This window comes from Varroa jacobsoni, unplaced genomic scaffold (genome assembly GCF_002532875.2).
Source record: "Varroa jacobsoni isolate VJ856 unplaced genomic scaffold, vjacob_1.0 scaffold_650, whole genome shotgun sequence".
In the NCBI taxonomy this organism is placed as follows: Eukaryota; Metazoa; Arthropoda; class Arachnida; order Mesostigmata; family Varroidae; genus Varroa; species Varroa jacobsoni.
The window spans coordinates 84040-111143 of NW_019213552.1; the positions used below are offsets into that span (position 1 = coordinate 84040).

The 27104-nt window shown below is 37.9% G+C and overlaps 1 protein-coding gene across 1 annotated transcript in view; it reads right to left on the reverse strand.

The window, feature by feature from the left end:
* Positions 1-27104, reverse strand: part of mbl (splicing regulator muscleblind) — a 155780-nt gene that overhangs the window by 81979 nt on the left and 46697 nt on the right. Inside the window, exon 3 of the mRNA XM_086969036.1 lies at positions 25366-25488. Within this exon, the coding sequence (XP_086825162.1) occupies positions 25366-25488 (123 nt within the window). The remainder of the gene's footprint in view (positions 1-25365; positions 25489-27104) is intronic.

Genomic DNA, 27104 nt, shown 5'->3' on the forward strand with positions numbered 1-27104 from the left:
CTGTGACTCTGTCGCACTCTGAAACGTATCGCGATTATTTTCCAAAACTGATTTTCTTTCAGAACTTTGATATCGTGAAACCTCCATGATCGTGCATAAAGTTTGATCGTGACATCCGCATCGAAGTGCTGTTTCGGCCTAGCTACGTACTACAACACTGCCTCTAACAAGCAGAGTATCAAAAGACAGAGCCTTACGACTTTTCGAATAGTCGAAATATTTCGAAATACGACTGTATTTCGATATAATAGATATCAGCGGTCCATAGCGGATTCTAAAATACATATTCAGGACATTATTTAGCTTAGTGCAGTTGCCTGCTGCGGCTTGTTTTGCAGGGTCTATATTCAAAGAATCGCAGCTTATTTATCTACATATAAGACTCAATCAGAGTAAAAACAATACTTGAACATTACATTCGAGCGCTTCACATATACACGACATGTGTATCAATAAAATACAATTTTTATGTATAAGGCATAAATAATTTTTACGTCTAATAAAGAAACTAACCGGAGAATATATTAGATCATAGTACCTTGTAGATATATCTTACATTTATATATATATATATATATATATATATATAGTGTGGAGAGAACTAATAGCACTCGAAACCTTTATAATCACATTAGAAAAAGTTTTATCAACCAAGGTATGTCAATACCTTGAAAAGCTCAACTCAATTCATAATTTGTTTGGAACTAAAAGAAAAGTTGACGCAGGCTTTTCAGACTCATTTTCGTCCATTAGTCGATGTCAACAATAAGCAATGAAGACACTGAGCTGCACAACGGTGACAGAATGAATTGGGCTATATTTTTGTTCGCTTAATGAGGTAGAATCGGATTAAGGATAGACTTGTCCACACATCTTAGTATTAAAAAAAAACACTATTCTCAAATGATGAAGACACGTAGGAAGACTTCGATCCATTTTTTGACAATATCGGGGCTTTCACAATATAGGGCTAGAGGTCGCTTTAGGCAGAAAACTGCAACGAGGGATAACGGTAGACGACATAGACTGAGGAATGAAACTTCCAGTGAATGCTGGGGGCAACAAAACGAAACTAGGGTTCACCAGGCAACCAAAAGCAGAAACCACGAAGCTAAATTTATAGGGGCCAAACCAAAACAGAGGCATTTATCTGAGCGAATTGTGGAAGGTATACTGAGATCTTATAGAATTCAAGTACTGTTATATGAAAAGATTATTCTCTGGCACAACCGGTCAGTATGTGTAGCAATGAGCAAAATTTTTGGCTATAGTTATAAAACTGAGCACGCTAGCAGACACGGAAAAAAGCTTTTTTGACGCAGTACGTTATGCATTCGTGAAATCAATATGTGTGCATTTGTTAATAGAATGAGTGATCTATAACGCAATCTCGGTTTCTTGTATATGCCCGCGTATAATGTGAAATAGTAGCCAGTAAATATTCCCTGTTCATAAAACAATCGGTAGCACTCAAATCTGAAACAATCTGAAGAGATGCAGTCGACCCTCGTTTTTACCTTTGAGCCCTGCGCTTTTGCTTAAGAAGGCAATGGATCAGGACTTCTAAGGTGTTGATTCTCTTGGTGTTATAATAACGACTAGACGTAGTTTCACATTACAAACAAAGCTAAAAACAATCAGGATCGTTTCCATCGTCGCTAATAACGCTCTAAGTTGGTGTTTGAATCCTCTCAAAACGCCAATCACTTCGGAGAGAATCCCGAATAGGTGCTATAATAATATAATGCCCCCCATAATGCTAGCATTCATGGATACTTTCTTGTATTGGTAAAGTAGAGATCCGTCTTTTTTATATCGTTATTATTATTATTATTATTATTATGTGCACTTCTTCATCCAAAATTTCATATCACCTGGATTTTCAGAACGTATTCGACACTATATACTACGCGATTCAGGTATTCGGTGGGGCTCTAGTTTTCTTTAGTTTAGTTAATTGCCTGTAGCAGGGTTATCCGATGAGAATGTCCTTTATTTGGCCTATGTCTTTGATCGCCACATTACGAGGCACCACATCAAGGTACAGTACTCATATGACAAAACCTTGAGAGGAGCGGAAAAAGATATTGCTATCGATGTATTAAAATTACATCTGGTTTTTCTCTTAAAACGTGAGTTCGTACACGAAGTAGAAACATGCTGTGTTATAGCAGAAACACTTCTAGAAGTCACAGGAATTTAATTAAAGCACCTGTAACTTGTAGAAAGTAAAGTACTGGTATGCAAAAGACGTCTGAAACTCTTGTTGACTAACGCGATGAGTACAGGTACCTAGCTGCTTAACCATGCTTATTGCTATGCCTTACTTAAGGCAGTGCCACGCACCTGGACTTTAGGTTTGGATCTACCTACATATCATGCACTTCTTCGACTAAAGACCTCTTAAGTAGTCTTCAACCGTACAGGGAAGCGACATAAGGAATTTTAAACAAAGTACTGAACATCGATTTTACTAGATGTACGAGTAAGGGATGAGCCCATCCGAAGCAGGAGATCTAGATGTTGAAGGGATGTTGAGCTTTTCCCGAATCACGTTGGGTCACTTGCCTTAGGTGACAAAGCCATCAGACAAAATTTAAGATAATTACAATCCCTTTGTGAAAATTATGTTTTCTTGCTATGCAGTTAGTTTAGTGGCTACTGATAGTAAGCTTTGCCTTCTCTAGAATTAGGCACCACACTGGACGCAAAACCCCTTTCGAATTAGGGCCGCATTTAGAATCGAAGTTCTTCTATACGATCCATCGACCTGTGTAGTATACAATGAAGCTGCCGAGCCACATGACCTGCACCCTTTGGGTTGTGCTAAGAGTATAACTATACATGAGACGAAACCTGGTAGAATTTACCGGCGAGGCCTTACAGGTGCCACGTACAGCTGTCATTGTTTGCGCTACTGAGCAGTTAAACCAGAACAGGTGGCAAAACATATGGAATCCAATAAAAATTGAAGATCCCCTGATTTAAAGATTTGAAGCCGTTTTGTTTCGCATGCTGTTAACGCCTTGACAATATTCAAGGGCAGACCACCACCTTCAACATCTTTCAAAGTATGTAAAAGCTATATTGAAGACCGACGCAAAAATAAATTACTTCCACGGTTCTCGCTGTTGTCATGAAGAGTATCGAGAGGTAATATTGTATGATGAAGACTTATTACTATATGCAAAGCAGCTTTACAGATATCCATTAGCAGCTTATGTTTACCGCTATACAATAGTAGTGTAATAACACCAAGATAGATATAGCTCATAAGAAATCCGAGGCTTGCTCCTATATATGGTCTGTTTACTCGGTCCACGTATATCTACTTTAATTTCATCGCAAACCGTACATATTTTAATGCATAGCGATTTCAATTGATATTTCCAGCTATTATAGGGTGTAACAATGAGTATTATGATATATGGTCATTATAACACACAACATGTTATTCAGATGCAAAGTGTTATGTACATACCTCATGTGGCTTAGATGTCACTGCTTTCAGTTTTAGAACGACTTTTGTGGCTATACAGTAAAATATACATACACTATGTACTCATGTGAGAAAAAAGAAATTAAACCATAAATATACAAATACATCATTCTGACCTAAAGATACAAAAAGGTAACGCTACCCCGCTTTTGGGTACAATAAAGGATACCATTGTTGTCATGAGTGTCTTTTCGCTCATTGTCATGTGTCTCACGTCATACAACCGTCGTATAACTTCGATAAAAATCTAGCGTTAGATTTTACCGCGCCTTCAGTCTAGCACCTACGCTACTTGGGAAAAAGTTTCCTCGACCGTATGCATTTAAATACACATTTTTGAACGTCTTGTGCGTCCATATATGATACGTTTCATAATTTTATATTACAGAGTTCAGTAGCGCATTGATAAACTATATATTAATCATTTTAAGTAATGGGTCTTTGTCTGTCATCCAGTTTGTACCGGGAGAGCGTACTGAATGCGATTGTATGTACTAAAAAAACGTTTTTCAAAATTAACAAAGCAATAGCCAACTAATTTTTCTACTTGGTTGAGCAATTATTTCTGGATACTTTAAATACGCTATAGTTCATGTTTTCAAATCTTGAAAGCTATGTAGAAATACTATAACGAAAATCAAAATTCTAGTTAATTTGGCCAAATAGTTCAAATGGCCGAAAAATCAAAGAAAAATCCTATAAAATTATTAAAATTTGTTAGTATATATTTTAGAATATGCCTCTGCACAAGCTTCAATAAGTTATGAGTGATGTTGACAGTGTCATGATGATTATGATGGTGGTAAGCCGAATTAATTAATGAGAATGCGTTCTATCAGGATTCATAGAGCCTTTGCTTATACGCTACATGCGTTTATTAATTACACTGCGAAAGCGGCAAGCTGGAGTTCTGGTCGGTCAACATGACAAAAAAACCAAGCACATAGGGAATTAAAAATTGTACCTAAATGCACAATTGATGAACTCTATAAGCACCTTACTCCTACGTCTAGACACAGCTTGCGGCAACTCGGCAGCAACACGTGAGAGCCATAAGAAGTCGAAAGCAAAATGTCTTCTTTAGCGACTTCCCTGTCGGATGATAAAGATTACCCTTATGCGGCAAACGACTGTCTTATTTATAAACAGCTGCTTAAGATAAAACTGGTTGTACAGTCCCGAGAAAGGGGCTAATACGTTGTACTCCTGAGTCACAGTGACCCTACATTTTGAAGCGACCTTTGGCAATAATCTAGTGCGTAATAAGAGCGTATGTAATATGGTTTTAACTCCGTACCATTTAGCTCACACATTCGCCATTTTACACGCGTATTGTGTACGAACTGTCCCATTGATATCATCTGATGCTCCAAGTGGTGCTCCAAGCTTCAAGACAAACAAGTGAAAAGGCATTGTAGCTACGTCGTCTTTGCTCCAAGTTTATCTTAAGTCAGTCATGAAATTGGAAAAGGTGGTATAATTTTGAAAGCGGTATAGGTAGGTTTTTGGTCTTCGACAGACCTTTAGGTGTTTAGAGTGTTTCCGGCTCTAGAGTCCGTTTGTACATTACATACTATGAAAATCGTAGAATGTGTGCATTTGGCCCCGCAGCCATGCAACCTCCAAATGTAGATCCCATCGTTGGCATGTGGTAGCATTTCCAATTACATACGTTTGTGTGAACGGGATTTTCGAAAAAACTGTATGCAAATATCAAGATCTTGACTAAACTGGCTCATAATACTTGCTGTGCTACCGTCTCAGCTGTTAGCTGAACTTTGAAAATGCTTTAACAAGCTGGTACTGTGATAGTAGGAAAATGAGAAGGCAGCATGTTAAGCTAAGCATCAGTCCACGGAGAAAGGATAGCCTGCATGTTCGGTACAATGCAACGCGTTCACTGGGTATATACTGCAGTTACACGCAGACTAACGTGCGCTGCTGCTCAGAAAAATTAAAGTTCATTGTTATCATCGCTGTTCTTCCTATTGCTGATCTTTTAGGATTCGTATGTTGGTGTAACTTACCAGGCTATTAGCGCAAATTGCTGTCTGCTAAACAATTTACCTAGTCACAGGGACCACTAAGCACAACTCTCTCTCAAGAAGAAATTATAATCCACGCAGGTTAAATTATTATTGACATTGGTTTCGTTAAATCACTATAGCGTTATTAATCACAGCAAGCGTTATCAAATAGCAGAGGAATTGTTCTCGACAATTTGGATTCAGGCTTAAGGTGAAGAAATAGCGAAAAAGTGTTGCATGGAATCGACATTTAGGTAAACTCGCTTTGTAATTGTCTATCCATAAACCATGTTTATTTAATATCTGCAAAGTAATCGTCCGTATTTTAAAGGAAAATAATAACAGTGCAATATACTGTATTATGTATAAGTAACGTGTTCATTGCGCAGGATTTTTAAATAAGTATTTAAGACACAATGGCAATCTTTTAAATCACAAGAAGATCTACTAACAGCAGAGTTGTGCTTGTTAACATCAATATTGATAAACTATTTTTATCCTTCTAAACAGATTATTATCTTACTCAAAGATCTTATCAGTGTTGATGTCATCGCTAAAAGCTGCTTTGATTTTATTCCACACATAATATCCAATGGCTAAAATCCTTTATCATGGCTCAATGCTGCTGGCTAGACACATCAATTCCGCCTTACATGCTGTGCACTCACAAAAAACTCTAGAGAGGCTGGAACATCCTTCACTGACAATTAGAGCTGCTCACCGACCTCTAGCCTCATTTCAATAGGATTAGTTGAAAATGCTTGTAAATGAACAAACTTTCGTCACACATAGATTCACAGAAAGAATTGCTTGTCGTTTACAGTTAAGTAAAAAATAAATATTATATTTCTAAATAAACTAATTTCCCTTTTTAAGCAAATTGACTAGCACTACGAATATGAGTATAAAATTTGTTATGTTGTAGTAGTATTGTTCTAAAATATCTTGGGCTCTAAGGCCCTCAAACGACTCATTATGACTCACACATGTGTGGCTGTGCGAATCATTCATTAAGATAAATAGCAGCTTTTAATAGAGCAAATGCAAAACAATAATTTGGGGGGTATATTACTGAAGCACCCAATAACCTATAAAGGAATTTTCACACATCGCCTATTCACAAAATACGTGACGAAAAACTGCAGCTTAAGGATTATACAGTTGCCTAAACGCTTAGGAATACAGAGATATTCAAACAACCGCCAATGAATAGACTTGTTGTCCACGTCAGTGTCGTGGGCTAATGTCGCCGAAAAAAAATCAAAAGAAAAACCATGAAACTTTACTTTTTAATACACTTCTCTGGAAATAAATTGGATAAAATATATCATTGATTGCTTTCTTCTTACAGTAAACGGAAGCCAACATTTTATAACTGATGCCATGAAAATCCGACAAAGGAATGGCGCACAACTCTAATTTTTACAAGATGTTGTTGGAAATTGGAACCTTTAGTATATTATGCACCATTTTGCCTATAAAACATGAGAAAGCGACGAATGATAAGTTTGCTGCCGGCTACTTGTTGTTTAATATTTCTACTTAAAGAAAATAATTTGTTTAGCTCGGCGCACAACGCCCGTCCAAATTTTTAATGTTTTTGGTCAAGGCAGTACACTCGAAATGCATCTGGGAAATGCTTCAAGCACGTTGTCGCAATTGATAACAAGTGAATACGAGATACTATATGTACATACCTAACGACGTACCCATGTTTGAATAGAGAAAAGCATGAAGCGCTTATATATTGCCGACCTTCGATGGCTCGATCCCAACCAAATATCCTGTTGCTATCCATAGCATACCATAAGCACTCGGTTTTATCATTCTGATAATGCTGTTAAGTGTTTACGGACTTATCCTAAACTGGAGGCAGTTAAGTACAAATTTTCAGCAGTGGATTCAAAATACTAAAAAGGGGAGTCCACCGAAGGAAACAAAGGCAACGCAGACTTAGAAAACTACAATGACACAAAAGGTCTATTTCCTTTTCCTTCCCATGGCTCTAAAATGTCCTGTTCTTGAGGTTGGACGGTAGCAAACCTTTTACCTTAGACGTATAGCAAAAAAAGGCAGCGTTAAGGCTTTGAAACTTTTGAGTTTCCCTACTGACAAAATCCCACATGGTCAACTGTTCTTTAGCTCAGCACGTCCAGGCTTTTATATAGGTGTGTCCTAGGTGTGTTCTATAGCAGAACATTTTTTATTCTGTCGCACCTACTACCACACACGGCCTTTGGATGTTTCGCAGCCTACAACAGCCTAGTGTTCATAGGACCGCACAAAACAGAGATAAATTTTGTCAACTAAAGGATATAGCGACAGTCTACTGTCATATTAACGCATTCTATTCGGTACAAAGTAAAAGTGAATCGCTGAAAGAATCATACAAAAAAAAATACGGTAATGCTAAGCGATATTCTTCGCTATGTTGGCCTCTTTATCACTATTATTTCAAAGCACCCAGTTAAGTAGAATCTCATATCTTCCTAGAGATTAAATGAGCATAGAATTCATCTTCTTCACCTTTCAAGTGAGGTTGACAACGTACGTATTTGTAATCTCATAATATGCTTCAGTGACATGGTCGCCTGTTCTTGGATATGTCATCGCTAGCTAGCAATCGTTAGCACATAGAGTTCGGATTTAGAATTAATATAAGAAAAGTGATGAGACAGCAGTATCCCGGTCAAGCATTGCTTCGATAACATGCCAAATTGACAAAGCCTCTCGCTTTCTTCAGGTATAAATAAATGTTTCAAATTCACTGATTTTTTAAAGAGTTTGAGTCTTCTAGACCAGTATACCCCGCAGTTATATTTAATTAGTGTAAATGTAATTACGCTACTTACTCTTACTGTCCTCAAAATAATCTTCACAGGATTACGGGCATTAAGCCTCAATGGCGAGGAATATGAATGCTAGGCGTTTTAGTCCTGTTCAAATTATGTGACGACTTAACAACAATCGACTGAGAAGAAAAACGGATTAAGATTGCATTAAGCTTATCAGCTGTGAAGTACTCTAAACGGTTTTTACAGTTTCAAAAATTGTCAAGACAAAAACAAAAAATGTCTGAGGCTTCATAATACTTTATTTGAGTCACATAACTATATTTGTTTACGTGAAGTGCGATAACAGTGGCTTCAGGCTAAAGGCGTAACTAATGGCAAAGATCGATTATTAAGAACGCCAAAGCACAAGATAAAATTCCCCCAAATCCTTACCTTTCTCGATAGACAGGCTTCAGCGCATCATCAAAGATCTGAATGAATATCAGAAAAAGGAGATTTGCTCCTAACATAAAAAACGCGGCAACCTATGCCAACATTAAGACGGCGCAGTATAAGTGATTAGTAACCAATACTGTCCAAGCCAAGCTCCTATATTTAATCATACTTCAACGAATCCCGAACGTCTGGCAGCAACTCGGTGTTCACTCTTAATCTTGTCAAAAAACTAACGGGGTGTTTTTTCAAAAGCGAAGTTATCTGGCTATAATAAATTTTTGTGACATTTGTAGCATGGACTTGATTTAAGATAATGACAGTCTGACCACAGCCAATACCTTCTGTTACGGTATTACTACGATAATTTGTTTCTCTGACTTTTCTCACACTATCTCACGCTGCTGTGTATTAGCACCATTTAGGAAGCCTCCTGTTAGATGGGTTACCTAGAAGGGGTAAAGCTCTAAACTTTTATTTGTAGTAACAAAGTTGTTTATTTCCTACTAAAACTTCAGACGTTTACGATAGCTACATTTCTTATAACACATTTCGGGTTATGGCTCACCTTTCTTATATTTATAATAGTCCTAACAAGCAACATTTTATTTTTATACAAAAAAAAACCTGTCCAAAGTGCGAAAGCGAGACTTGGTTTCGTCATTTCTTACGCCTTCTATATTTTATAGCAAGTATCGTATACATGGAGCTCCTGATAATCCTTTACAGCAACTTAAACACCATCATTAAGATATAGTATTTTGTAGCTTAAAACACCTAGCATGTAGAATTATCAAACACAACAAATATGAGAAACGCTTACTTTAAACGCAAATAATAGCTTATAATTATTAACAAAAGCTCCTCTTAAGAGGTTTTAAATGGTTGCTAGGTGTCTTAATTGGGCCAGAATTTTCGTTGTGTAATTCCTTCCACATCTGTAAGTTAAATACCAACTCGAAATTTTTCCCAGAGTTTACTACGTTATAGTAGAACGCATTCAAACTAATCTGTGCATGTGCGTGATTTAGAACATTTATCAAAAACTCTATGTAATAGAAATCAATAAATGATGACGTTATTCAATACAAACAGATGTGATATTGTGAAGGGACCTAAACCTTGCCATCCGTGAAGACTCTTCATAGCTGGCTCCAGTTAATTTAAATGACATAGTACTCCACTTGTTAAAGGGTGGCTGGTCTTTTATTGCTTATTTATAAAGTTCGATACGATATGAGCCATGCTAATTCTCATTTGGAATAATCAGTTGAAGAACTTTTCAACTGGCATCTTAGCAAATAGCTATGCTTCGGAGTAACTGATTTACTCTAAGTGGGAAATAATGTTCGTAGTTTTGACAGATCAAGTTGCACTTAAAAAAATACTTTTCCTAGTAACTTTGCCAGCTTATATGAGAAGGCTCCTTTCTGCAGTTGATAAGCGGGCGATTTAGCATCTACATCGCAATTTTTCAAAGGTGAATTAGCAATATGGTTAAGGACTTAAGAAACCTAGCTGTTGAATGAAACTGAATGGCGAACAACTGTAGTGGCAAAATTATATGTGAAAGACGCCCCACACTGTTTTCCCGGTAGTAAAGGAAGAAATATTATCTCTTTATTGATAAAACTATTGTTCCCAAGCAAGGTCATCCATGCTACTAAACAGCGGGCAAAGGCGGACTTACAAATAGACAAGACGATGAGTTGCCAAAGGTGATAAAATTAAAATGGGCATATATGCGCGATAACCACTCGAAACTACAGTCTTTTGCAGTAACATTGTGGACGACAATGCCAAAGTTATCTCAATTCTTACCTAAAATTGACGCAAACTCAGTTAGAATTGTTCAGGATATTATATAAATCGTATTACGTCCACTCCAACTAGCTTCAAATCGCGTTCATTAGTATTCTTCACAAAACAGAGGGATAACAACATAAGGAAGGTATTAGAGTGGAAAACGCCGATGAAAATAGTTCTTAGAATGATAGATTGCAAATAGAAAGATATATTAGAATTTTGTTTAGCAAACTGAAGAATTATTTTTATCGCTAGCAATCGACATCCATTGTAGAGCCAAAGTAACGGCAGATCTCCAACAATAAACTAGGTTGGCATTTCCCCATTTCTGTAAGAAACAGGTTCTTTTTTTCGAATTTTCGCAGTATGCTTCAGTGCTTTTTCTCTCATTACTCAGAGAGGAGTAGATTATTGCCAGTTCATCCTGACTTCGGCTCCACCCTTCCTCTGCTTAGTATTTTATGCCGATGCAGCGTAAGCAGGCTACACCGCCATTTTGGTGCGTCGACGCCACCCGGAATTCAACCTTTGGAGATAACGCCGTTTTAGTATAGCCATATATCGCTCTGACGGACGATTACAATCATGTGTAAAAAGTACCAAATGCTTCTACTGTATTTCGAACAATGAATGATTAGCAGACTATCGATCAATAAACATAGCAGTGTTTGCATTTTCTGTACGATGATCTTATACAAAAAAGAGCAGTGCATCAGATCAAAGAAAAAATGTTTTTTTGAACGTATGTTTCTAGCCATTATATATATATATATATATATATATATATTTTTTTTTTTTTTTATATAATGGCTATATATATATATATATATATATATATATATTAACTCAATGTTAAGTGAACGATAAAAAAATAAGCTTAACCACGAATTTCTCCTAATAGCGAAGTCTCCTATTAGTGGTGGAGGAGTATAAAAAATTAATATAAGACTATAATGCGAAACATATGTAGGGCACATAATATATTAGCATAGAAATGAAAATCTAGCTATTGTTGGAGGGTGGAAAATCTTGGAAAAAAAATACTGACATAGTTTATTTCTTTTAAATGAGGCTTTAAACGGCATCTAAATAAACGCGTCCGTATAAATAAAGCATACGTAGGCAGGGGGGGGGGGGGGCAGCAAGCTTAGTACACGGCTGGGAATACAAATAAATGCTCAAATGAAACCACTGAAAAACGAGCGGAAAGAGGTTTGTGACTATAGCTATTAATTTATCATTACTGGCTAAACAACGCACCGCTTTTCGTGCCATAACGTAATCCTCATTTAAGGACTAGTGCTATTAGTCTGCCAAATCTGATAAATGTATCTTCTAACACACCCCAGCGCGCTGATACCTGGATTGAAAGCATAACTCTAAATATTAATCTATCTGATTTAATATATATCGCACACATTTGTCAAAATATATCAACTGAAGCATGATAAAATAGGCGGCCTTTTAGAGTCAGAAAATGCGCTAAAATCGAACATGTGCCTACCCAACAGCTGGCATGTTTTGTGTAACTTAAAATGGATCAGGCACATTATTATCTCTCATTTGAGTAAACATGCTTTATACTTTTTTATAGCCTTAAGGCCTAAGAATTGTTTGAAATCTTCTGTGAGAATAGACGTATTAGAAGCCAAGCTGTGCTATTTGTGTCTACCTCTATCACTTGATTTAAAACTCTTACAAGAAGGAACTTCCAGATTATTTCGAAATAATTGTTAGCTTCAAGTGCTACCTTAGTGTCGAATAATTTTGTACGAAATGGGCTTCAAAGACCAACAGCGTTGTTCTGGTTTTCTCTTAAACAAGCACTGAAAAATTTAAACAGGTCGGGGCAACTTTACCACGCAGCCTGTACCAACCTCTGACAGGTTTTACCTGAAAAACCCCAGATTATCGAGGTCAGCATAGTTGTTTCATGAAAAGGGCTATATGTACGGTTGGCATCCTCTTCGCTAAAGCTGGTCTAAATATTCTACCGCATCAACTTTGCGCACTTTGGTAAAATACGGTAGTCCAAGTCAACGATTTTACGGATAATCTTATTTTTTGTAAGTAGAGTTTTCACGCTACCTGCTTACCAATTATAATATATAGCTAGTACATCTAAAGCTATAAACATTAAATAACCAAAAATAGTCGGGAAACACCCTTTCATTTTTCACACTACTACTTGAACCGACATGTCATCGCAGAATATGTACGCAGCTGGATAGTAGTAAGAAGCGTAGGTTCAAATGACCCTAATAGAAAATCTCATTAGAGCCCGTAAATAAACTGGAGAACTTTCTAAAAAATGTTGGCTTTACTTATGAAGTCCCATTTGAGCTACCTTAATCTGAATTACCGCAACTAAGGTTAGTGGCAGTACTTTCCAAATCTAGGGAAGTTTGTCCTTTTACGCTCAAATTACATGGATCTGTTCTCTCTGCAATCGTTACGAATATTTGCTTTATTAAGTAAATGACAAAGCTTTATTCAGATTCCTTTTCATCTGCTTTACTAGCAAATGCCGTAAACGACTGACTTTAAGATGATGCTTCCTTTTTTTCTTTTCCTATCTGCTACTTATTGCTGTTACGTTCTGACATTTAGCACCTTGGATATCTCATTTGCTGATGGAGACAGGATAAACAATAAAGATTGTCAAGGTACCAACGTTGCCTACAGACAATGTCCGTCTAATTATATCTGTTTTCGTAAACCTCAACCTTGCCATCTGCCGCTGAGTTGTCGGATGAAAGTCAATTTACAAAAGTTTGGTTATGGTTTTTATCGTTGCTATCACTCTGTTATTCTACACACCTACTAATTGCTTGGTTAATAAACTTCAATCAGTAGTCACATACGTATTTTTAATGCTGTTTACTGCCTATCCTTTGCAATAATTTGCTTATTCGTATGCAAGTACATCAAGGTCTCTTGGTAATTGCTCTTCACCATGTTGAGTTAGAAGCCCAATAACGGTTGATTGTGTCATCGACGAAGTAGTAAAATATCCTATTTGACGAGGTAAATACCCAGATAGCATTAGCTGGCTGTTAAGATACATAATATGGCGGCACTATTTCTAAAGAATAGGATTAAAGAGGTCGAAGTAGAAGCGTGCAGATCAGGAAAAGCGGCGAAATGGACGGCTCTGGCCCGAATGTTCAAAAAGCTAGTGACAAAAGCTGTACCACAAAACCCTATCAGGATAGCCCAAACTACGCGCCGAGTAAGCGAAAAGACTGAACTGCAGTGTTGTTTCCACTTCCTGAAATCGCGACGCTGCATACGCGACTGCTTCGCGATGCTCTGACAACAGGCGCTGCTACGAAAGCTCGACGGTAACCCATGAGACATGAAAGTCCATGGCAAAGCTGTAATACTTCGGGAAATTTCAGAAAAAGTGGGAGCTTATCGCCAACACGACGACTTAATATATCGCTTATATACCGACATCGCATATTGTAATTCCAAAAAACGGAGATAGGGGCTTATTTATCATATTACTAAGCAATAGTCAAAGTGCTTCAGACCAGTATATAATAGATGCTGAGAGACTACTGTCGATAAAGTAAAAAGGTAAAGGTTTCGTCGAGACTACGGTAGAAGGTCTGTACACGTATACCCTGCTATATATTCCCAAACTCTGGGTGTGAAACCTTTTCGGTATCTAAATTAGAGCCTACAATAGAAAAACGACAAAGTAACGGTCGCTGGAGATTTCAAAACGGCTACTTTCGACAGGAGGAACGGATGTACTTCATCCAAAAAGGCGCTCACCTTTAAGTGGTTGGCTCGAAGAGATCTCTAGCCAATCATTGACGGACGTGAATCGAGCTTTTACAGAAGCGAAAGGAAGCCTACATAGATTTGGCGGCCTGCACGGTTCAACTAATAAAAAGCGGCCTTTTGCAGGCGAACCGGACAAGCGCAGAAATTACGGGGGCTTAATCCATGTAAGGGGAAAATGTAGTGACCACAAACGAGGCTTTTACCGAAAAAGAAGATAGATCCCTATGATAACCTTAGGAAGCTGAACAAGTCCGTTAGATAACCGAATGTATACGAACAACCTTTCTTTCTCAGTATTTAAAGAAATTATTATGAAAGGCCTGGCTAAAAAGAAAGAGCATTTGCAAGAAATCAGTTCGGACTTGGAAAGGCTAACTGACTCTTTTAGCCTGGAAAGAACTGATCCTAGAACACGTTTAATATGAAGGAAGAAACACAGAAAATAAGGATCCCTGTTTGGCTCCTAGATGTCAGAATTGTCTTCAACTCAGTACACCGGGATGTGATTTTGTATGCGGTGGAGGCGGAAAAGATATCTCCATATCTCTAAACCATTTTTACTAGCTATCTATGTGACTGAAAAATCTGAGCGCATGATGGCAAGGGCATGAAGTAACGGCGGGAACGCCATATGCGTCCATCCCGTGGATTTTCGCTTACGACGAAGTGCTCAAACCATCTATGCTGAAAAGAGTAAGCACAATAGCTTGATCAAATGATCTGGGACGGAAGAGGAACAATACAGACATAGTTCAGGTCAATGTAGCAGATTGGATGAGTAGATACCAGTTTCTGTTAGCATCTTAAAAGAAATAAGTTATACTATTTTTTGGTAGAAAGACGTGCGGGAATCTTAACATCAATCTGGAAGGATACGTAACCTAACCTAAAAAGATTTTTCACTACCTAGAAAAAAAATTTTGTTAGAGCCTAACTGGAACCTCGAAAGTGGAGGCGGTCTTGGCTGCACAGAGGCTCCGCAGACTGAAGATAAAAGCCGGAGAACCCGGGTGAGAACAAAAGGAGGCGTCTAGCCTTAGTGGCGGATTCCAGATGTAGTTCCAAACGCAGTTACCGTCTGGACAAAAGCTACAAGGAAGTGAAAAAACGAAGACTACCTAAGAAAGGCACAGTTAATGTTTGCTTCCCGGATAAACAGAGCATCCGAGATACCTCAGCCTTTGCCGCCACGCACGTTTTCTCGCACGTCTTCTCCAACCATGTTGTTTTATAACAGTATTATGAGACGTTATGGTTGAGAAACAGAAAAAGATGTATAAGAATTAAACACTTATTCGAGAAAGGTTAAAACAGGAGAGGGAATGCACTGTATGGTTCGTTGCTTGATACTAGAAACCAAAAGCTGGTACCGGAAGGGTTTCGGAGAAATAACTTACGTCTTCACCCAGATTCTCACTAGCAATGTATGCTTCCAATGTATCCTTATGGAATAAAAAAGGCGCCAAATGACTCGCGTATAATATCCAACGCTATCCCATGCGATAATCTGACTCACACAATGGAGCGCCGCACACTACTTGAAAAAAAAAGGGCAGAAGTTAAAAAAGCTACGTCTATTTAGGGCTCTTGCCATGGTGAAATGGATTTTTCGGAGCGAAGAGAGCTAGGCGACAATATCCGGCCACGTAACGAAGGTTACGGCACAGTTCAAAGAAGAATATAAGCGACCACACAGACAGAGCCCTTCCAAGTTCCAAGTTCAAAAGAGGGTCGACGACTATTAGAGCGAGTATTGGCCGACGATTAGAAACACAAAAATGTTTAAATTTAGTGTGTATTTCAGTTGGAAGATGTTGACAAAAGTCCCAGACGACTGTGGCAAATACCTAGATGTGAAGCCATATCTGTAAACACTCATTTAAAAAAAAAGCATAAAATAGTACGAAATACTTTGCTGGTAAGAACTAACGCTGTCCCATGCGATAATCTGACGGAGGGCGTCAGGGCTGAATTTTAGTATCCTTTTCAATGGAACACTTAAAGCCATCTACCAGATGGAACAAGAATATCAAATATATAACAAAGACATAAAATTCTGTGCGCTTTCGATGGTTCGACTTGATTAGTGTGTATGTACACCTATTGCGTACACATACTACGTAGCATAAAATCATTTTGTAGATTAATTAAAGAAAATGTACAATCACAAAACAGTTACAAAGTTTTTTTAGAGAGAATTGGCCTTGCTTAAATCATTTTTTGCCGATCTGTTCCAAGTTATTCTGTTACTGTACTTTCAGGTGTACGCTCGAGCTGAAAAAAACTTTCTCTAGTCAACTCGTTGAGTGTAACAATGCTGGCGCAGAGTTGGTAAGTACGCATGAGATATAGAAAAAAAAAAACCTTAACATAATGATAAGCAAACAATTTAAACCTTAGGGTTTCGATTATACCCGTTGATGCGTTGTACGAAAACCATCACTCATGCACTCCCACTACAATATATATGTATATATATATTAGGCTGTTTAGAACTTACAAAGCGCGCAGCAGCTGGTAAATACTTCGGTTCACTAGAAAGTTATAAATGAAAGCAGATTGAGTTTACTCCAAAAGGAATGAATTTAAAAAAAAAACATGTTTTAGTCCTAAAGGGTGCAAACATCGGATAGAATCGACGTAACTTGATGTTGAGACCCGTAGGACAAAAGCGCAGCAATGAAGGAGGCTTTTTACGAAAGCAAAACTTGTAGCCCAAGAGCCTAAATCCTACTGGCTAAAAGTAGCAGTCCACATATAGCGTATAACAAAATTATCACTACTATTATTACAGTTACTATAAGCTGTCAGAGCTATTATATCGAAATCGTTTTTTAAGCTCTACTAGTTGAAAAGTAATTCACTATCAAAGTTCACCGGATTCACTTGCCCCGGCACTTTCGCAGCTTCGAGCACTTACCGTTTGCGATTCTATATGTAATTTCTCTATAAATGGTTTCTCTAAAAAAATTTTCAAACGTAGTCTTTTTTTAAATTTAATGGAGTTTCTGTAGAAAAAGTCATCCGGTTCACTTTTCGCGTAGCCAATATCCGCTTGAAATGGGAGGCTAACTCGCACTAGCCATACTGTTTTTTGCCTTTTTCTATTCCAGCTTTCCCCCACCGCAAAGACGAAGTCAGATGTTGCCCTAGTTAATTTGCTGCGTGTAGGAGCGCGAACGACGGACAAATGCTTCTTCACTGCGTTGTGAAGTTCTTCCATACTCAATTTTAGAATCTACACTCCTACAAGCAAGGGAGGTTCCAATTAGATACTAATGGGCCTAAGGAGAATAAACCAGCCATATATATATATATATATATATATATAATAACGATACTCTGATATCAGAAAGAAAGTTCGCTCAGCGTGGTCAAACCGAATTTTTCTACTTCATTGAGGCAACACCCGCTTCGGCGTATCCAACTCGGCTTTTTGTGCATCTACTTGCTTCTCTAATTGAAGGTCCCATCAATGGGAGCGGCCGTCAGAATACACGCGTTCGTTCGCGTCGAATTTAGGCGATTTTCAGACTAAGCCCTTACTTTCCTAACTTGGACATATACATCGATATACGATTGGTCGACAAACGAGCACTTTAATACCTGTCGTACAGATTTTTGCATGCCGACATGTCCGCCCGTCTTCCCCCCGACGGCACGGTGTGATCGTTGCTCCAGCCTAGACTCATGTGCTCCGCAACAGTGCCATATTCTCTTTAATTCAACACAAAACCCCATTAAAGAGTACATACCCAGAAACCTCTGATCCTGTATCAAGCATAACGATCATCTCGTTCGGTCGAGGCTCCTCCCGTCGCGTTTCCCAGACACCCGCCGCCTTAATGCCTCTTCCGAACCGGACACCATCGGGAACCTTACGGCCGCAGCGAGTCCTTTGTTACAAGTCACAGTAATAAGGATGTGGCTGCTGCTCCCGATGGCTTGCGCGTTTTCAAAACAACTCTCCGTGCCGTAGGACAGAGCTTCTCGAGTTACTTGACATCCTAGCGCTTGACCCGCGAACGTACGTTTCCAACTACCTATCAACATGTTCGGTAGTCGCACGCAAGCTTCGTAAATGCTTTAACGTCCGGTGGTAACGTTGCACTAAGGTGGTTCACACAGTAGCACAATTCCTTAACGTCTTGTAGAAATATGTCGAATTTAAAAAGCGGCCCGACACGCTATAACAGAAACCAATTTTCCTGTATGAATCTGCACAGATTTTGGTCAGTCCTACGGATACAAGCAGAGAATATGCTAAGAAGGGCAGTGCTTTGCTTGAAAACCGTTCGAGTAGAGGGGCTTTGAATTCATCCCACGTTCCGTGCCGCCCACATATGATCCGAGCAAGTTTCAGATTGGTATTGGCAGAACTCCTTAAGCAAGCCTGACCAGGGTCGATGTAACCTGTTGTAGATTTCTTACATGGCAATAGCGGCGGAGGCACTTTAGACATAATATAATGTTAGTATGCGTATATATAACTTGCTTTTTAAATTTATTCTCAATACAGTCTATTGAGCTGCACCATATGATTCATACAATATCTTAATATAAATACAATAAAACCCATTTAGTTGTTTTTGAGAGACGTAATTAAAAAAATATGTATGTACGCACTCTCCTCTATCATATTAAGGTTCAAGTGATGTTTCGATTTTCTGGGCTAATAATACACGGAGCGGCAGAGACCCGCATACAGAGGGTTTCCCTCTCAGGGCCTGTCGAACTGTCTGGTTTACCCTAACAGCCTTGCTTTTTTTTGATGTTCCATTATTTGCTTTGGTATTAAATCGCCGAATGACTTCAAGAGACCAAGTACTAAAGCTATGGGAGTGAAAAAGTTTGCTGCTAGTATTTTGTAAGAGGCAAGATTAAGTATGGCGGCTTTTAACCGTAGTGTGTGTTAAGTGAACTTTGCGCATGAATGTTGATAAACACGCCTTTTCTTTTTATACGTGCGCACAGTATTATCTACGCCGCTGGCCACGCGCTGAATTAAAATAAGTTCAATCACACAACTAAAATTTTACAGTAAGAATAGTAGTCAAGAGATTTTTTCCAATTATAACGAAAAAACAACATATCTTTAAGTTAACTATTACCTAATAAAATAAATCTCCGGTCCTACGGGACAAGTCAGCATAGGGCAAGGTTCGTCTGTAGATCTAGCATAATGCAGCTCACATGGGAAACAGAGTACGTACCATTGAATACTACTTAATTTAACAATGCATAAGTGTACATTATAGGTAGGTCTTCAATGAAGCCCGCAGGTAGCAGTAGTGATATATCACGGAAATCGTATTATCCCTTTATCATGTAAGCTTTACTTGAGGGGAAATAACTATGGTTAAAACAACGTATCCTAGAAAGAATTTAGGCCATTGAAAAAGAGCGAAAGTTTTTTGCAGACGTTAATGCTGCTTAAGCCCATTACTATGTAGGCAGATAAACTTTTCGTTTGAAGTGTTTACTATAAGAAATCGACGCATTTCCGCACTTTACTATTTCACTGTTTCGTTAATGCACTAATGTTATTGTCGAGTCCTCAGATAGAATGACACTGTCGGAGTATCACATTTTGTTCAGCGAACTAGGTAAGCAATCGTCGATTGTATTAATGATATTTCATACTGTATGATTACGTTATTAGCAAACTGGATTTTCCAATATGTTTATATGTCTCGCATTTTCCGTCTCCAATGAATACACACATATTTAATTAAAAGTAATATACTTTTCTCAATATCAGACATGTTAGATGGATCTTAAAAGCTACTATTAGTGTGCTAATTTTTCTCGGTACAGCATCCATTTAAGCTGCTATCGGATAAATAGCACAAGGCAACTAGACACTGCTATAGCCTCTCAAAATTGCGCACGAATCACAGTTCGCTGGACAAAGTCATCTTGGAAACGACAGCAGGGAAGCCAGCAGCTAGGCTCGACCAATGCGAACGAAACTACGGCATACAATACACGGAGTACGGCAGACCTTACAATGACAAGAACTTCTTCAACAAGATGATCTTGCCATTGCTGCTGTTGCCAACAGCGGCACCGCCATCTTCGTCGTCCTTATGACCCAACCTGGTGAGTGCAACAGCAACGTATATTAGGGCGCCGCAGCTTCTCATCTTCGGCGTCACCCTTCCTGACAAGCTGTTCGTCATTGTCAAGCGCCTGCTTCACGTGCTTACCCTCTTAGCTTCTTTCGATGCAAGAGGAAGAAGAATAAAAGCAGACCGAGACAGTGGCCGCTGCCGTGCGGGCGGGCCGTTTACTGACTATGGTCAAAGCAGATGGTAACCGATGGCTGACGCTCGAAAGCAAAAGGCTGTCAGCAATGTCTCTTGCCTAATTCCTATCAAGAAAAGGCCTTCTTGCCGTTTAAGCTAGTTTAGGTGGGAGTGCTAGATTTCTGGGATTATTTTTAGACTCCAAAGTAGAAAGCGAGGTGTACTCTGTTTTAGATCTACTATTCTACCTGCTATAGCTACAGCGTACTCTTACAACGTACTTGTGGCCGCCTGTTTGACTAAAATTACATCATCACCACGACCGTGCGATTAAGCTGAGCATCCCATTATTCTGCACATAATTATAATTAGAGGTGTAATAATGCTAAAAGCTATTATTGCTGATATTATTATAGTTATGTTGCGACAAATCGATGAACAGTAAATTAATAAAAATGTGTAACGGATTTATGAATTAAATACTAAAAATGTAATATTAAGCAAAAATTATTGAGTTTCCATTACAAAAAATAATTATGTTGTTTAGCCGAAGTCGGGCTCTGTTATCACTTTTTTATTTATTTGACACACTGAATAGATTCGTTCAGAGTTTGCTTTTGACTGACAAATAGGAATTATATGGAATTATCGTATCGTCTAAAAAGAGAAAATTAGATTTTTATGGTTTTCTTCCTTACAGCGCGTACAACTGTGATGAGGCCTCAAAGGTTTGACTAAAATGGCCGATGGAATACTAGCAGATCCATATCAGACAAGCGAAAACCTGCTGAGATACTTCTTAGTTGTTTGCTCCCTTTCCTAGTATATTTTTTCTATGAGCAATCTTTCCTAAGCTGGCTATTTGTAAATGGTTATTTTGCTAGAGCGCTCTAACTTTTTTATCCTTGGCTTACACCTTGGTTGCTTTTGCATCTCGATTTTTGTTGCCCCCACGAGAATGCGTGTCAAACCCATCACGCTGAGTCAACAACAAATTATAATTGAATTCCCTTTATGCCTCTATGGGGATAGAAGCATATCGGTAGGTCAGACTAGGCCATGCCTAAACAGGCACATGCTATAATCGCCCTGTAGTCTGGTTGTTGTAGTTTGAGATAGATAAAGCAGATCAATACTTATCGCTACTTGCAGAGACTCGAGTCCCTAAGGGCGGAAGAAGTAGTAAGAGTTGATATTATATAAAAGTCAGCTGAGCAGGAATCCCATTAACAGTTAAAGATGCAGGCAAAAGGAGACTACTATGCGGTAAATATGTGTCGATATGAACCTAAGCTGGAGTTAGTCTTTTGGAGGTCAGAGCATTTGCCAGGCTCTAAAGAAGAGCAGGACGATATTTTTATTTTTCTTCATCTTCATCCCATGATTAAAATAGTTTTGATTCATAAAGTGAGTGCCATGATGTTTTTCCGAAATATGGGAAATAGGTGAGGTGCAGACATTGTTTAAAATTTTGCTCAGTTAATGTACAGCAAAGTTGTTTATGCCATACCGCAGATTGCGGTGGTTTTTGTTTATCATTGTTACTGGGATTGATAGGCCGATTGGTATTTCCACTCAGTCGATACGGTGACGGACCGTACCACTCATATAGGAGATCGCCTATTTCAACTGATGAACATTCAGGCTTATACACTTATTTATTCCTTTATCACAGAGATTTTTTTTATTTTTTATTTTCCATATTACACATACACGCTAATGCACGCTATTATTACTTTCTCAGTCTGAACTATAAAGTAGTCAAACTTGCTCGGCCCATCCAAGCTGATTTTTCCCAGATATGTCGTCTTTGCCATAATGTTTTTTCGTCAAAACTAAATATACATACAAAAAAAACGCAAAAATCATTAATATAATTTCCAAAATTATACATATGTATATGTATAGGATTACTGTTAATAATTATTCTGTGTGAGTGTAACGAGCAGGGTCGTCATTGGTATAATGTAACTGGACGCCACAAAGCGCTGCATCTCTAGATGCAGCGCTTTGTGGCGTCGTTTGAGTGCGCCTTTTTTATGCCTAATTTTGTATTGTATATTCATATTCCTGATGTACTGCACAATTATTAATTTCTTCTATCTACTTCTTTGTTATTTTAGTATCACGCAAACATACAACGTTTCTTGCGTAGGTACATTATACAATGAATCTTTCCATCTCCTCAAGCATGTGCTGTAGGCTTTGCGATGAAGAGTTTTGATTATGTGCTCGTTAAAAATAGTTATTTTTATACAGAACCAATCGATTCTCGTAAATCCCTTGAGGGTCCCACAGACGCATTTAAAAAGTTTTCCACACTATATTTGTTGTCGTACGACAAGATACAGCCAGCCAACTTGATTTGCATCTCTCTTGATGTCTTAACGTGGCAACTAATTACGTCTGTGTAAATAAACTCTGTCTAAACTAAACTATTATCTACTATCACGATTTTATTACGTAAATCAAAATTATTTAAATTAAATTAGTTTTATATTGGTCTAAACTTGCCACATTCAAAAATTTTCAAGGTGGCCGGAGTGGTCTGATTTTATCATTGGTTTGACTCAACTCAGAAACGCGTTGCTACAGTTGCTATGGCAAGGGCACCCCTACAGCCTTTGAGCGAAATATTTATTGACTTAGTTGCATAATTCAATTGTTGTATAATACAAGATTAGTTTGGAGGGCATAACGATACATGGAACTTAATAAATTAGTAAGACTACATAAGTTTAGCGCAGTCCTACTTTTGCCAGAAGATCCTGACTGGATTCTTAGATTCACTAATGTCTAGTGGGGTTCATAAGGCCCAAATAAATGACTTTTACATGCTTATTTTAGGCTATTTTGGATTTTATCATGGATTTTATCTCTTTGACAAAATTAATACATGTGTAAGAATTAAGTTTAACTTAAGAAGAAGTTCTTATATGTCTCTGTGGTATTCTATATGATATAGAAAGGAGGGCAACAAGTAGGTTTGCAGTAAAAGCTCACGTGGCAAAAAAAAAAGCAAATTTACAATGAAGGCGGAAATAAAAATAAGTATGTTAAAAGATATATACAAAAAAGGTATACAAACAATGTTTAGTAGAATGTATATATTGTTTTACAATGATGGCGTTACACGACCAGGTATTTATGATTGCTTATTTAAGCAAATAATGCGAGGCTTCTTTTAATAGGTTTTTTTAACGTAGTTTCCCTATGTGTATTTGTATTTCATCAAAGGCTGACATACATTATTTTTCCGTATCTTAAAAGTAAAAAAAGCTGATCTTAAAAATAATATAATTGTAACCTATAAAGCGGATAAATACGAGGAAATAAATAGCAACAAGGAACTCCGCTTCTCTAAATTGTTGGCTGATGCGAGCACATAAAAAGAATATCTAAACAACTAGTGAAAATAGTGGCTATTTTAGGAATTTAACTGATCAAGCAGCCAATGCTGTGAATCCGTCATTTAAAATAACAACCGCACTAAATACTATTATTATGTCTATCTTGCACAAAGGAGCTATCAGCATATCTATATACCTTCATCTCCGCTTTAATCCTAAGCCTATCTCCAAATTGTAAATCTGCCCTTGCCCCTCTCTCCTCTATATGTAAACATTACACCTTTATTAGGATTTAGGTGCACACACGCATGTACATAGAGTGACTGGATGCTGGAGCTTAACTTCTGTACTGAAGGATGCTGCGTCTTATGCACGAGGCCCATGAATTTTCTTATGTCACGTATTAAAAGTCTCGGAAGGACAGTAGATAGTGGTCATCCAACTAAAACAGACCTAGTATGGGTTATCATACTGCGTGTCCCAACGTAAACTTTAGGTACTCAGACAGTGCAAGCTCTTTATTATGCGGTAGAATATATTGCAGATAGGTATCCAATCTGAAAAGAAACTAGAGCGATTGGCAGACAGAAACGGATCTCATTTAAGAAACTTCGAAAAACGATAAAGGAAGACCACCGAAGGTCAGATCAGCGTTTATTGTTCGTAGCAGAATAAAAAAGTGTAGTTGCTACATAATCACCCATAGGTATTAAACGAGTTATAATAAATAAAAACGTTAATAAATAAATACATATATAGGCGATATAATAAATATAGGCGACAGACGCGTCCCAGCGAAGGATACAACAGCCAAAAACCTCACCCAATACTCTTTTATGCTCATTTTATGTGTTCACGTACCATACGTACCAGAGCCATATTTTAACATTTTCTATTTAATGGAATCAATTTGAGTAACTGCCACATGTGTTTCAAATAGCTTGATAATATACATACACGGCAGTACCGTATTCAGTAGCAGTCGTATCTTTCTCATGCGACGACCCGGTTTTTAGTGAAAATAACGCTATGGGCTGTTCTGGCGAGAGATACTGCCATATAACAGTAAGAATATAATTGTTCTAAGCTCGCACTTGTTTTCTCGTGAAAATAAATCTTTTAAGTTTACGTCCGGCACATCTCAGAGATTATACATGCCTAATGAAGTTGAATCTTGCTATGATATCTAGGACACACAAGCCCAGCCTATCCATTCATGATAATTGGAGTTATCGCTCGCACATGTATCAATAGTATAAACTATGTATCACTATCAAAAAAAGCTAAGCTCGGATTGGCAAACTTTTGTGTTAAAGCCTCTGTGTTAAATACCACTCTCTATTGTTTGATTTTTGTAATTGACTGCTGCCTTGGTACATTTAGAGTAAATTTACTATAAGTATCCTGTGTTACCTTTATGGAATCATAGCAAGCAATGACGCGTCCATTCTGAACTTCGACGTTTGAGGCAGGGTGGGCAAATTTGCATTCAGTATCGGGCCGTGTGCATTTGTTTCTTTGAAACTCCCGGCACACCTGCAAATTCATCAAGAAGAATTTAAATCGAAACGCATAAAAATGGGTTTCCAAGCAAAAGCATAGCAGGGCTCATATGCTGGGGCCAGGACCAAACAAAGCTGTATTGAAGTGTTATCAGAAAAATCTGAAGAATCGGATTGTCTAACATTACAAGGTAGAAAGATAAACTATTTTCATGGAAGGTTGTTCAAATGTCTAAGCATAGACGACTGCCTTTCAACAACATAAACATATTCAAAAGCTTACAGTTTTTGGCCCCTTTGCACTGTAAATGGTATATTTTGTTTTACAGCTGTATTTGGTAAATATGCACACACCATTATTCATACATACGCTATAAGCTCTTTGAAGCTGCAGATTCTCAATAAATTCATCTTTCGACCTCGTTGTTCACTTTTTTACTTAACAACTCATAAATAACGTAGTAGACATTGCTAACATACCATCTGCATCCATAATGCTTGTACTGAAAGTACTGGCAGGCGATACACTAGAATTACTACGTTTTTTTTGCATCTCTGTACCTACACTATAGCAAAAATGAGAATGGGACTTAGGAAATACAATTGTTTATAAAGCGCAGACTTTAAAAGTGTGGCTCTGTAAAGTGACTCAGTCAAATACGGATTCAAGCAAAAGGGTATCCAAATAGATTGTATATTGATTATATAATTATAATTATCATAATTATATAATCAAATTAGGCTAGCCCGGCTCAATTTTTTGCATGGCCGCCTAGCGATGTTAACTGATCGAAGGGCATGCTCCACGTTTGCTACAGTTGATTCGTAAATATTGTCAATAAGATTAACAAAGTATGCATTCCCAAAAGAAAACTTGCAAGGCAACACTTGCATTATCCAGTCCGGTTCGTGAGTTCTTCTCGAACTGGAGTGCTCGATCGGGGATGTTAATAAAAACCTGATTTTTCCTGTATACATTATACTTCGGTTCACATGCAGTACCAACCAACACACAACGAGAAGACTGAGAAAGGATCGCCAATCTCTAAAGTGGACTTCTCAAGTGCGAAAGGAAAAAGAGGATGCTCTCTGATTAGACTCCACCCGTTCAGATCCGAATAGAGGCAGGCACTGAGTCCCTGTAGAGCAGCCAGCTATTATGATCACTACACGGAATGGGGGCTTGCTTTACTATAACTACAGAAGGTGTCTTGACCATTTTGATGGTAACCCACAAGGTGCATTCTAACCAGCCTAATAGGATTGTATTACACGCACGAGTAGTCATAAAAAGCTAATGAGGATAATGTAAATGTGGAAGTAAATTACTATATTTAAAACTGGCGTAATTTTTTAGAATGCCGCAGTATTTACCTTACTTAAACGTGCTTTACAAAAAATCGACCTGTCCTTAACTTGGGAATCAGTTTAATGAAAGCAATTGATGCTTTTCTTAGAAAAAAAACCGTTGCCTTTTTATATGTATTTAGTTATTTAAATCTCGATTTGAAATGGTTTCATGTATAATAATAAAAATAGTGTTACAGATTCGGTATTTATGTTGTCACCATTGTAAATGCTAAGAACGTTACCGTGATCATATAATATGCGTGCAGAGTCAACAGGAAAAGCGACGTTTTGTTAGGTAAA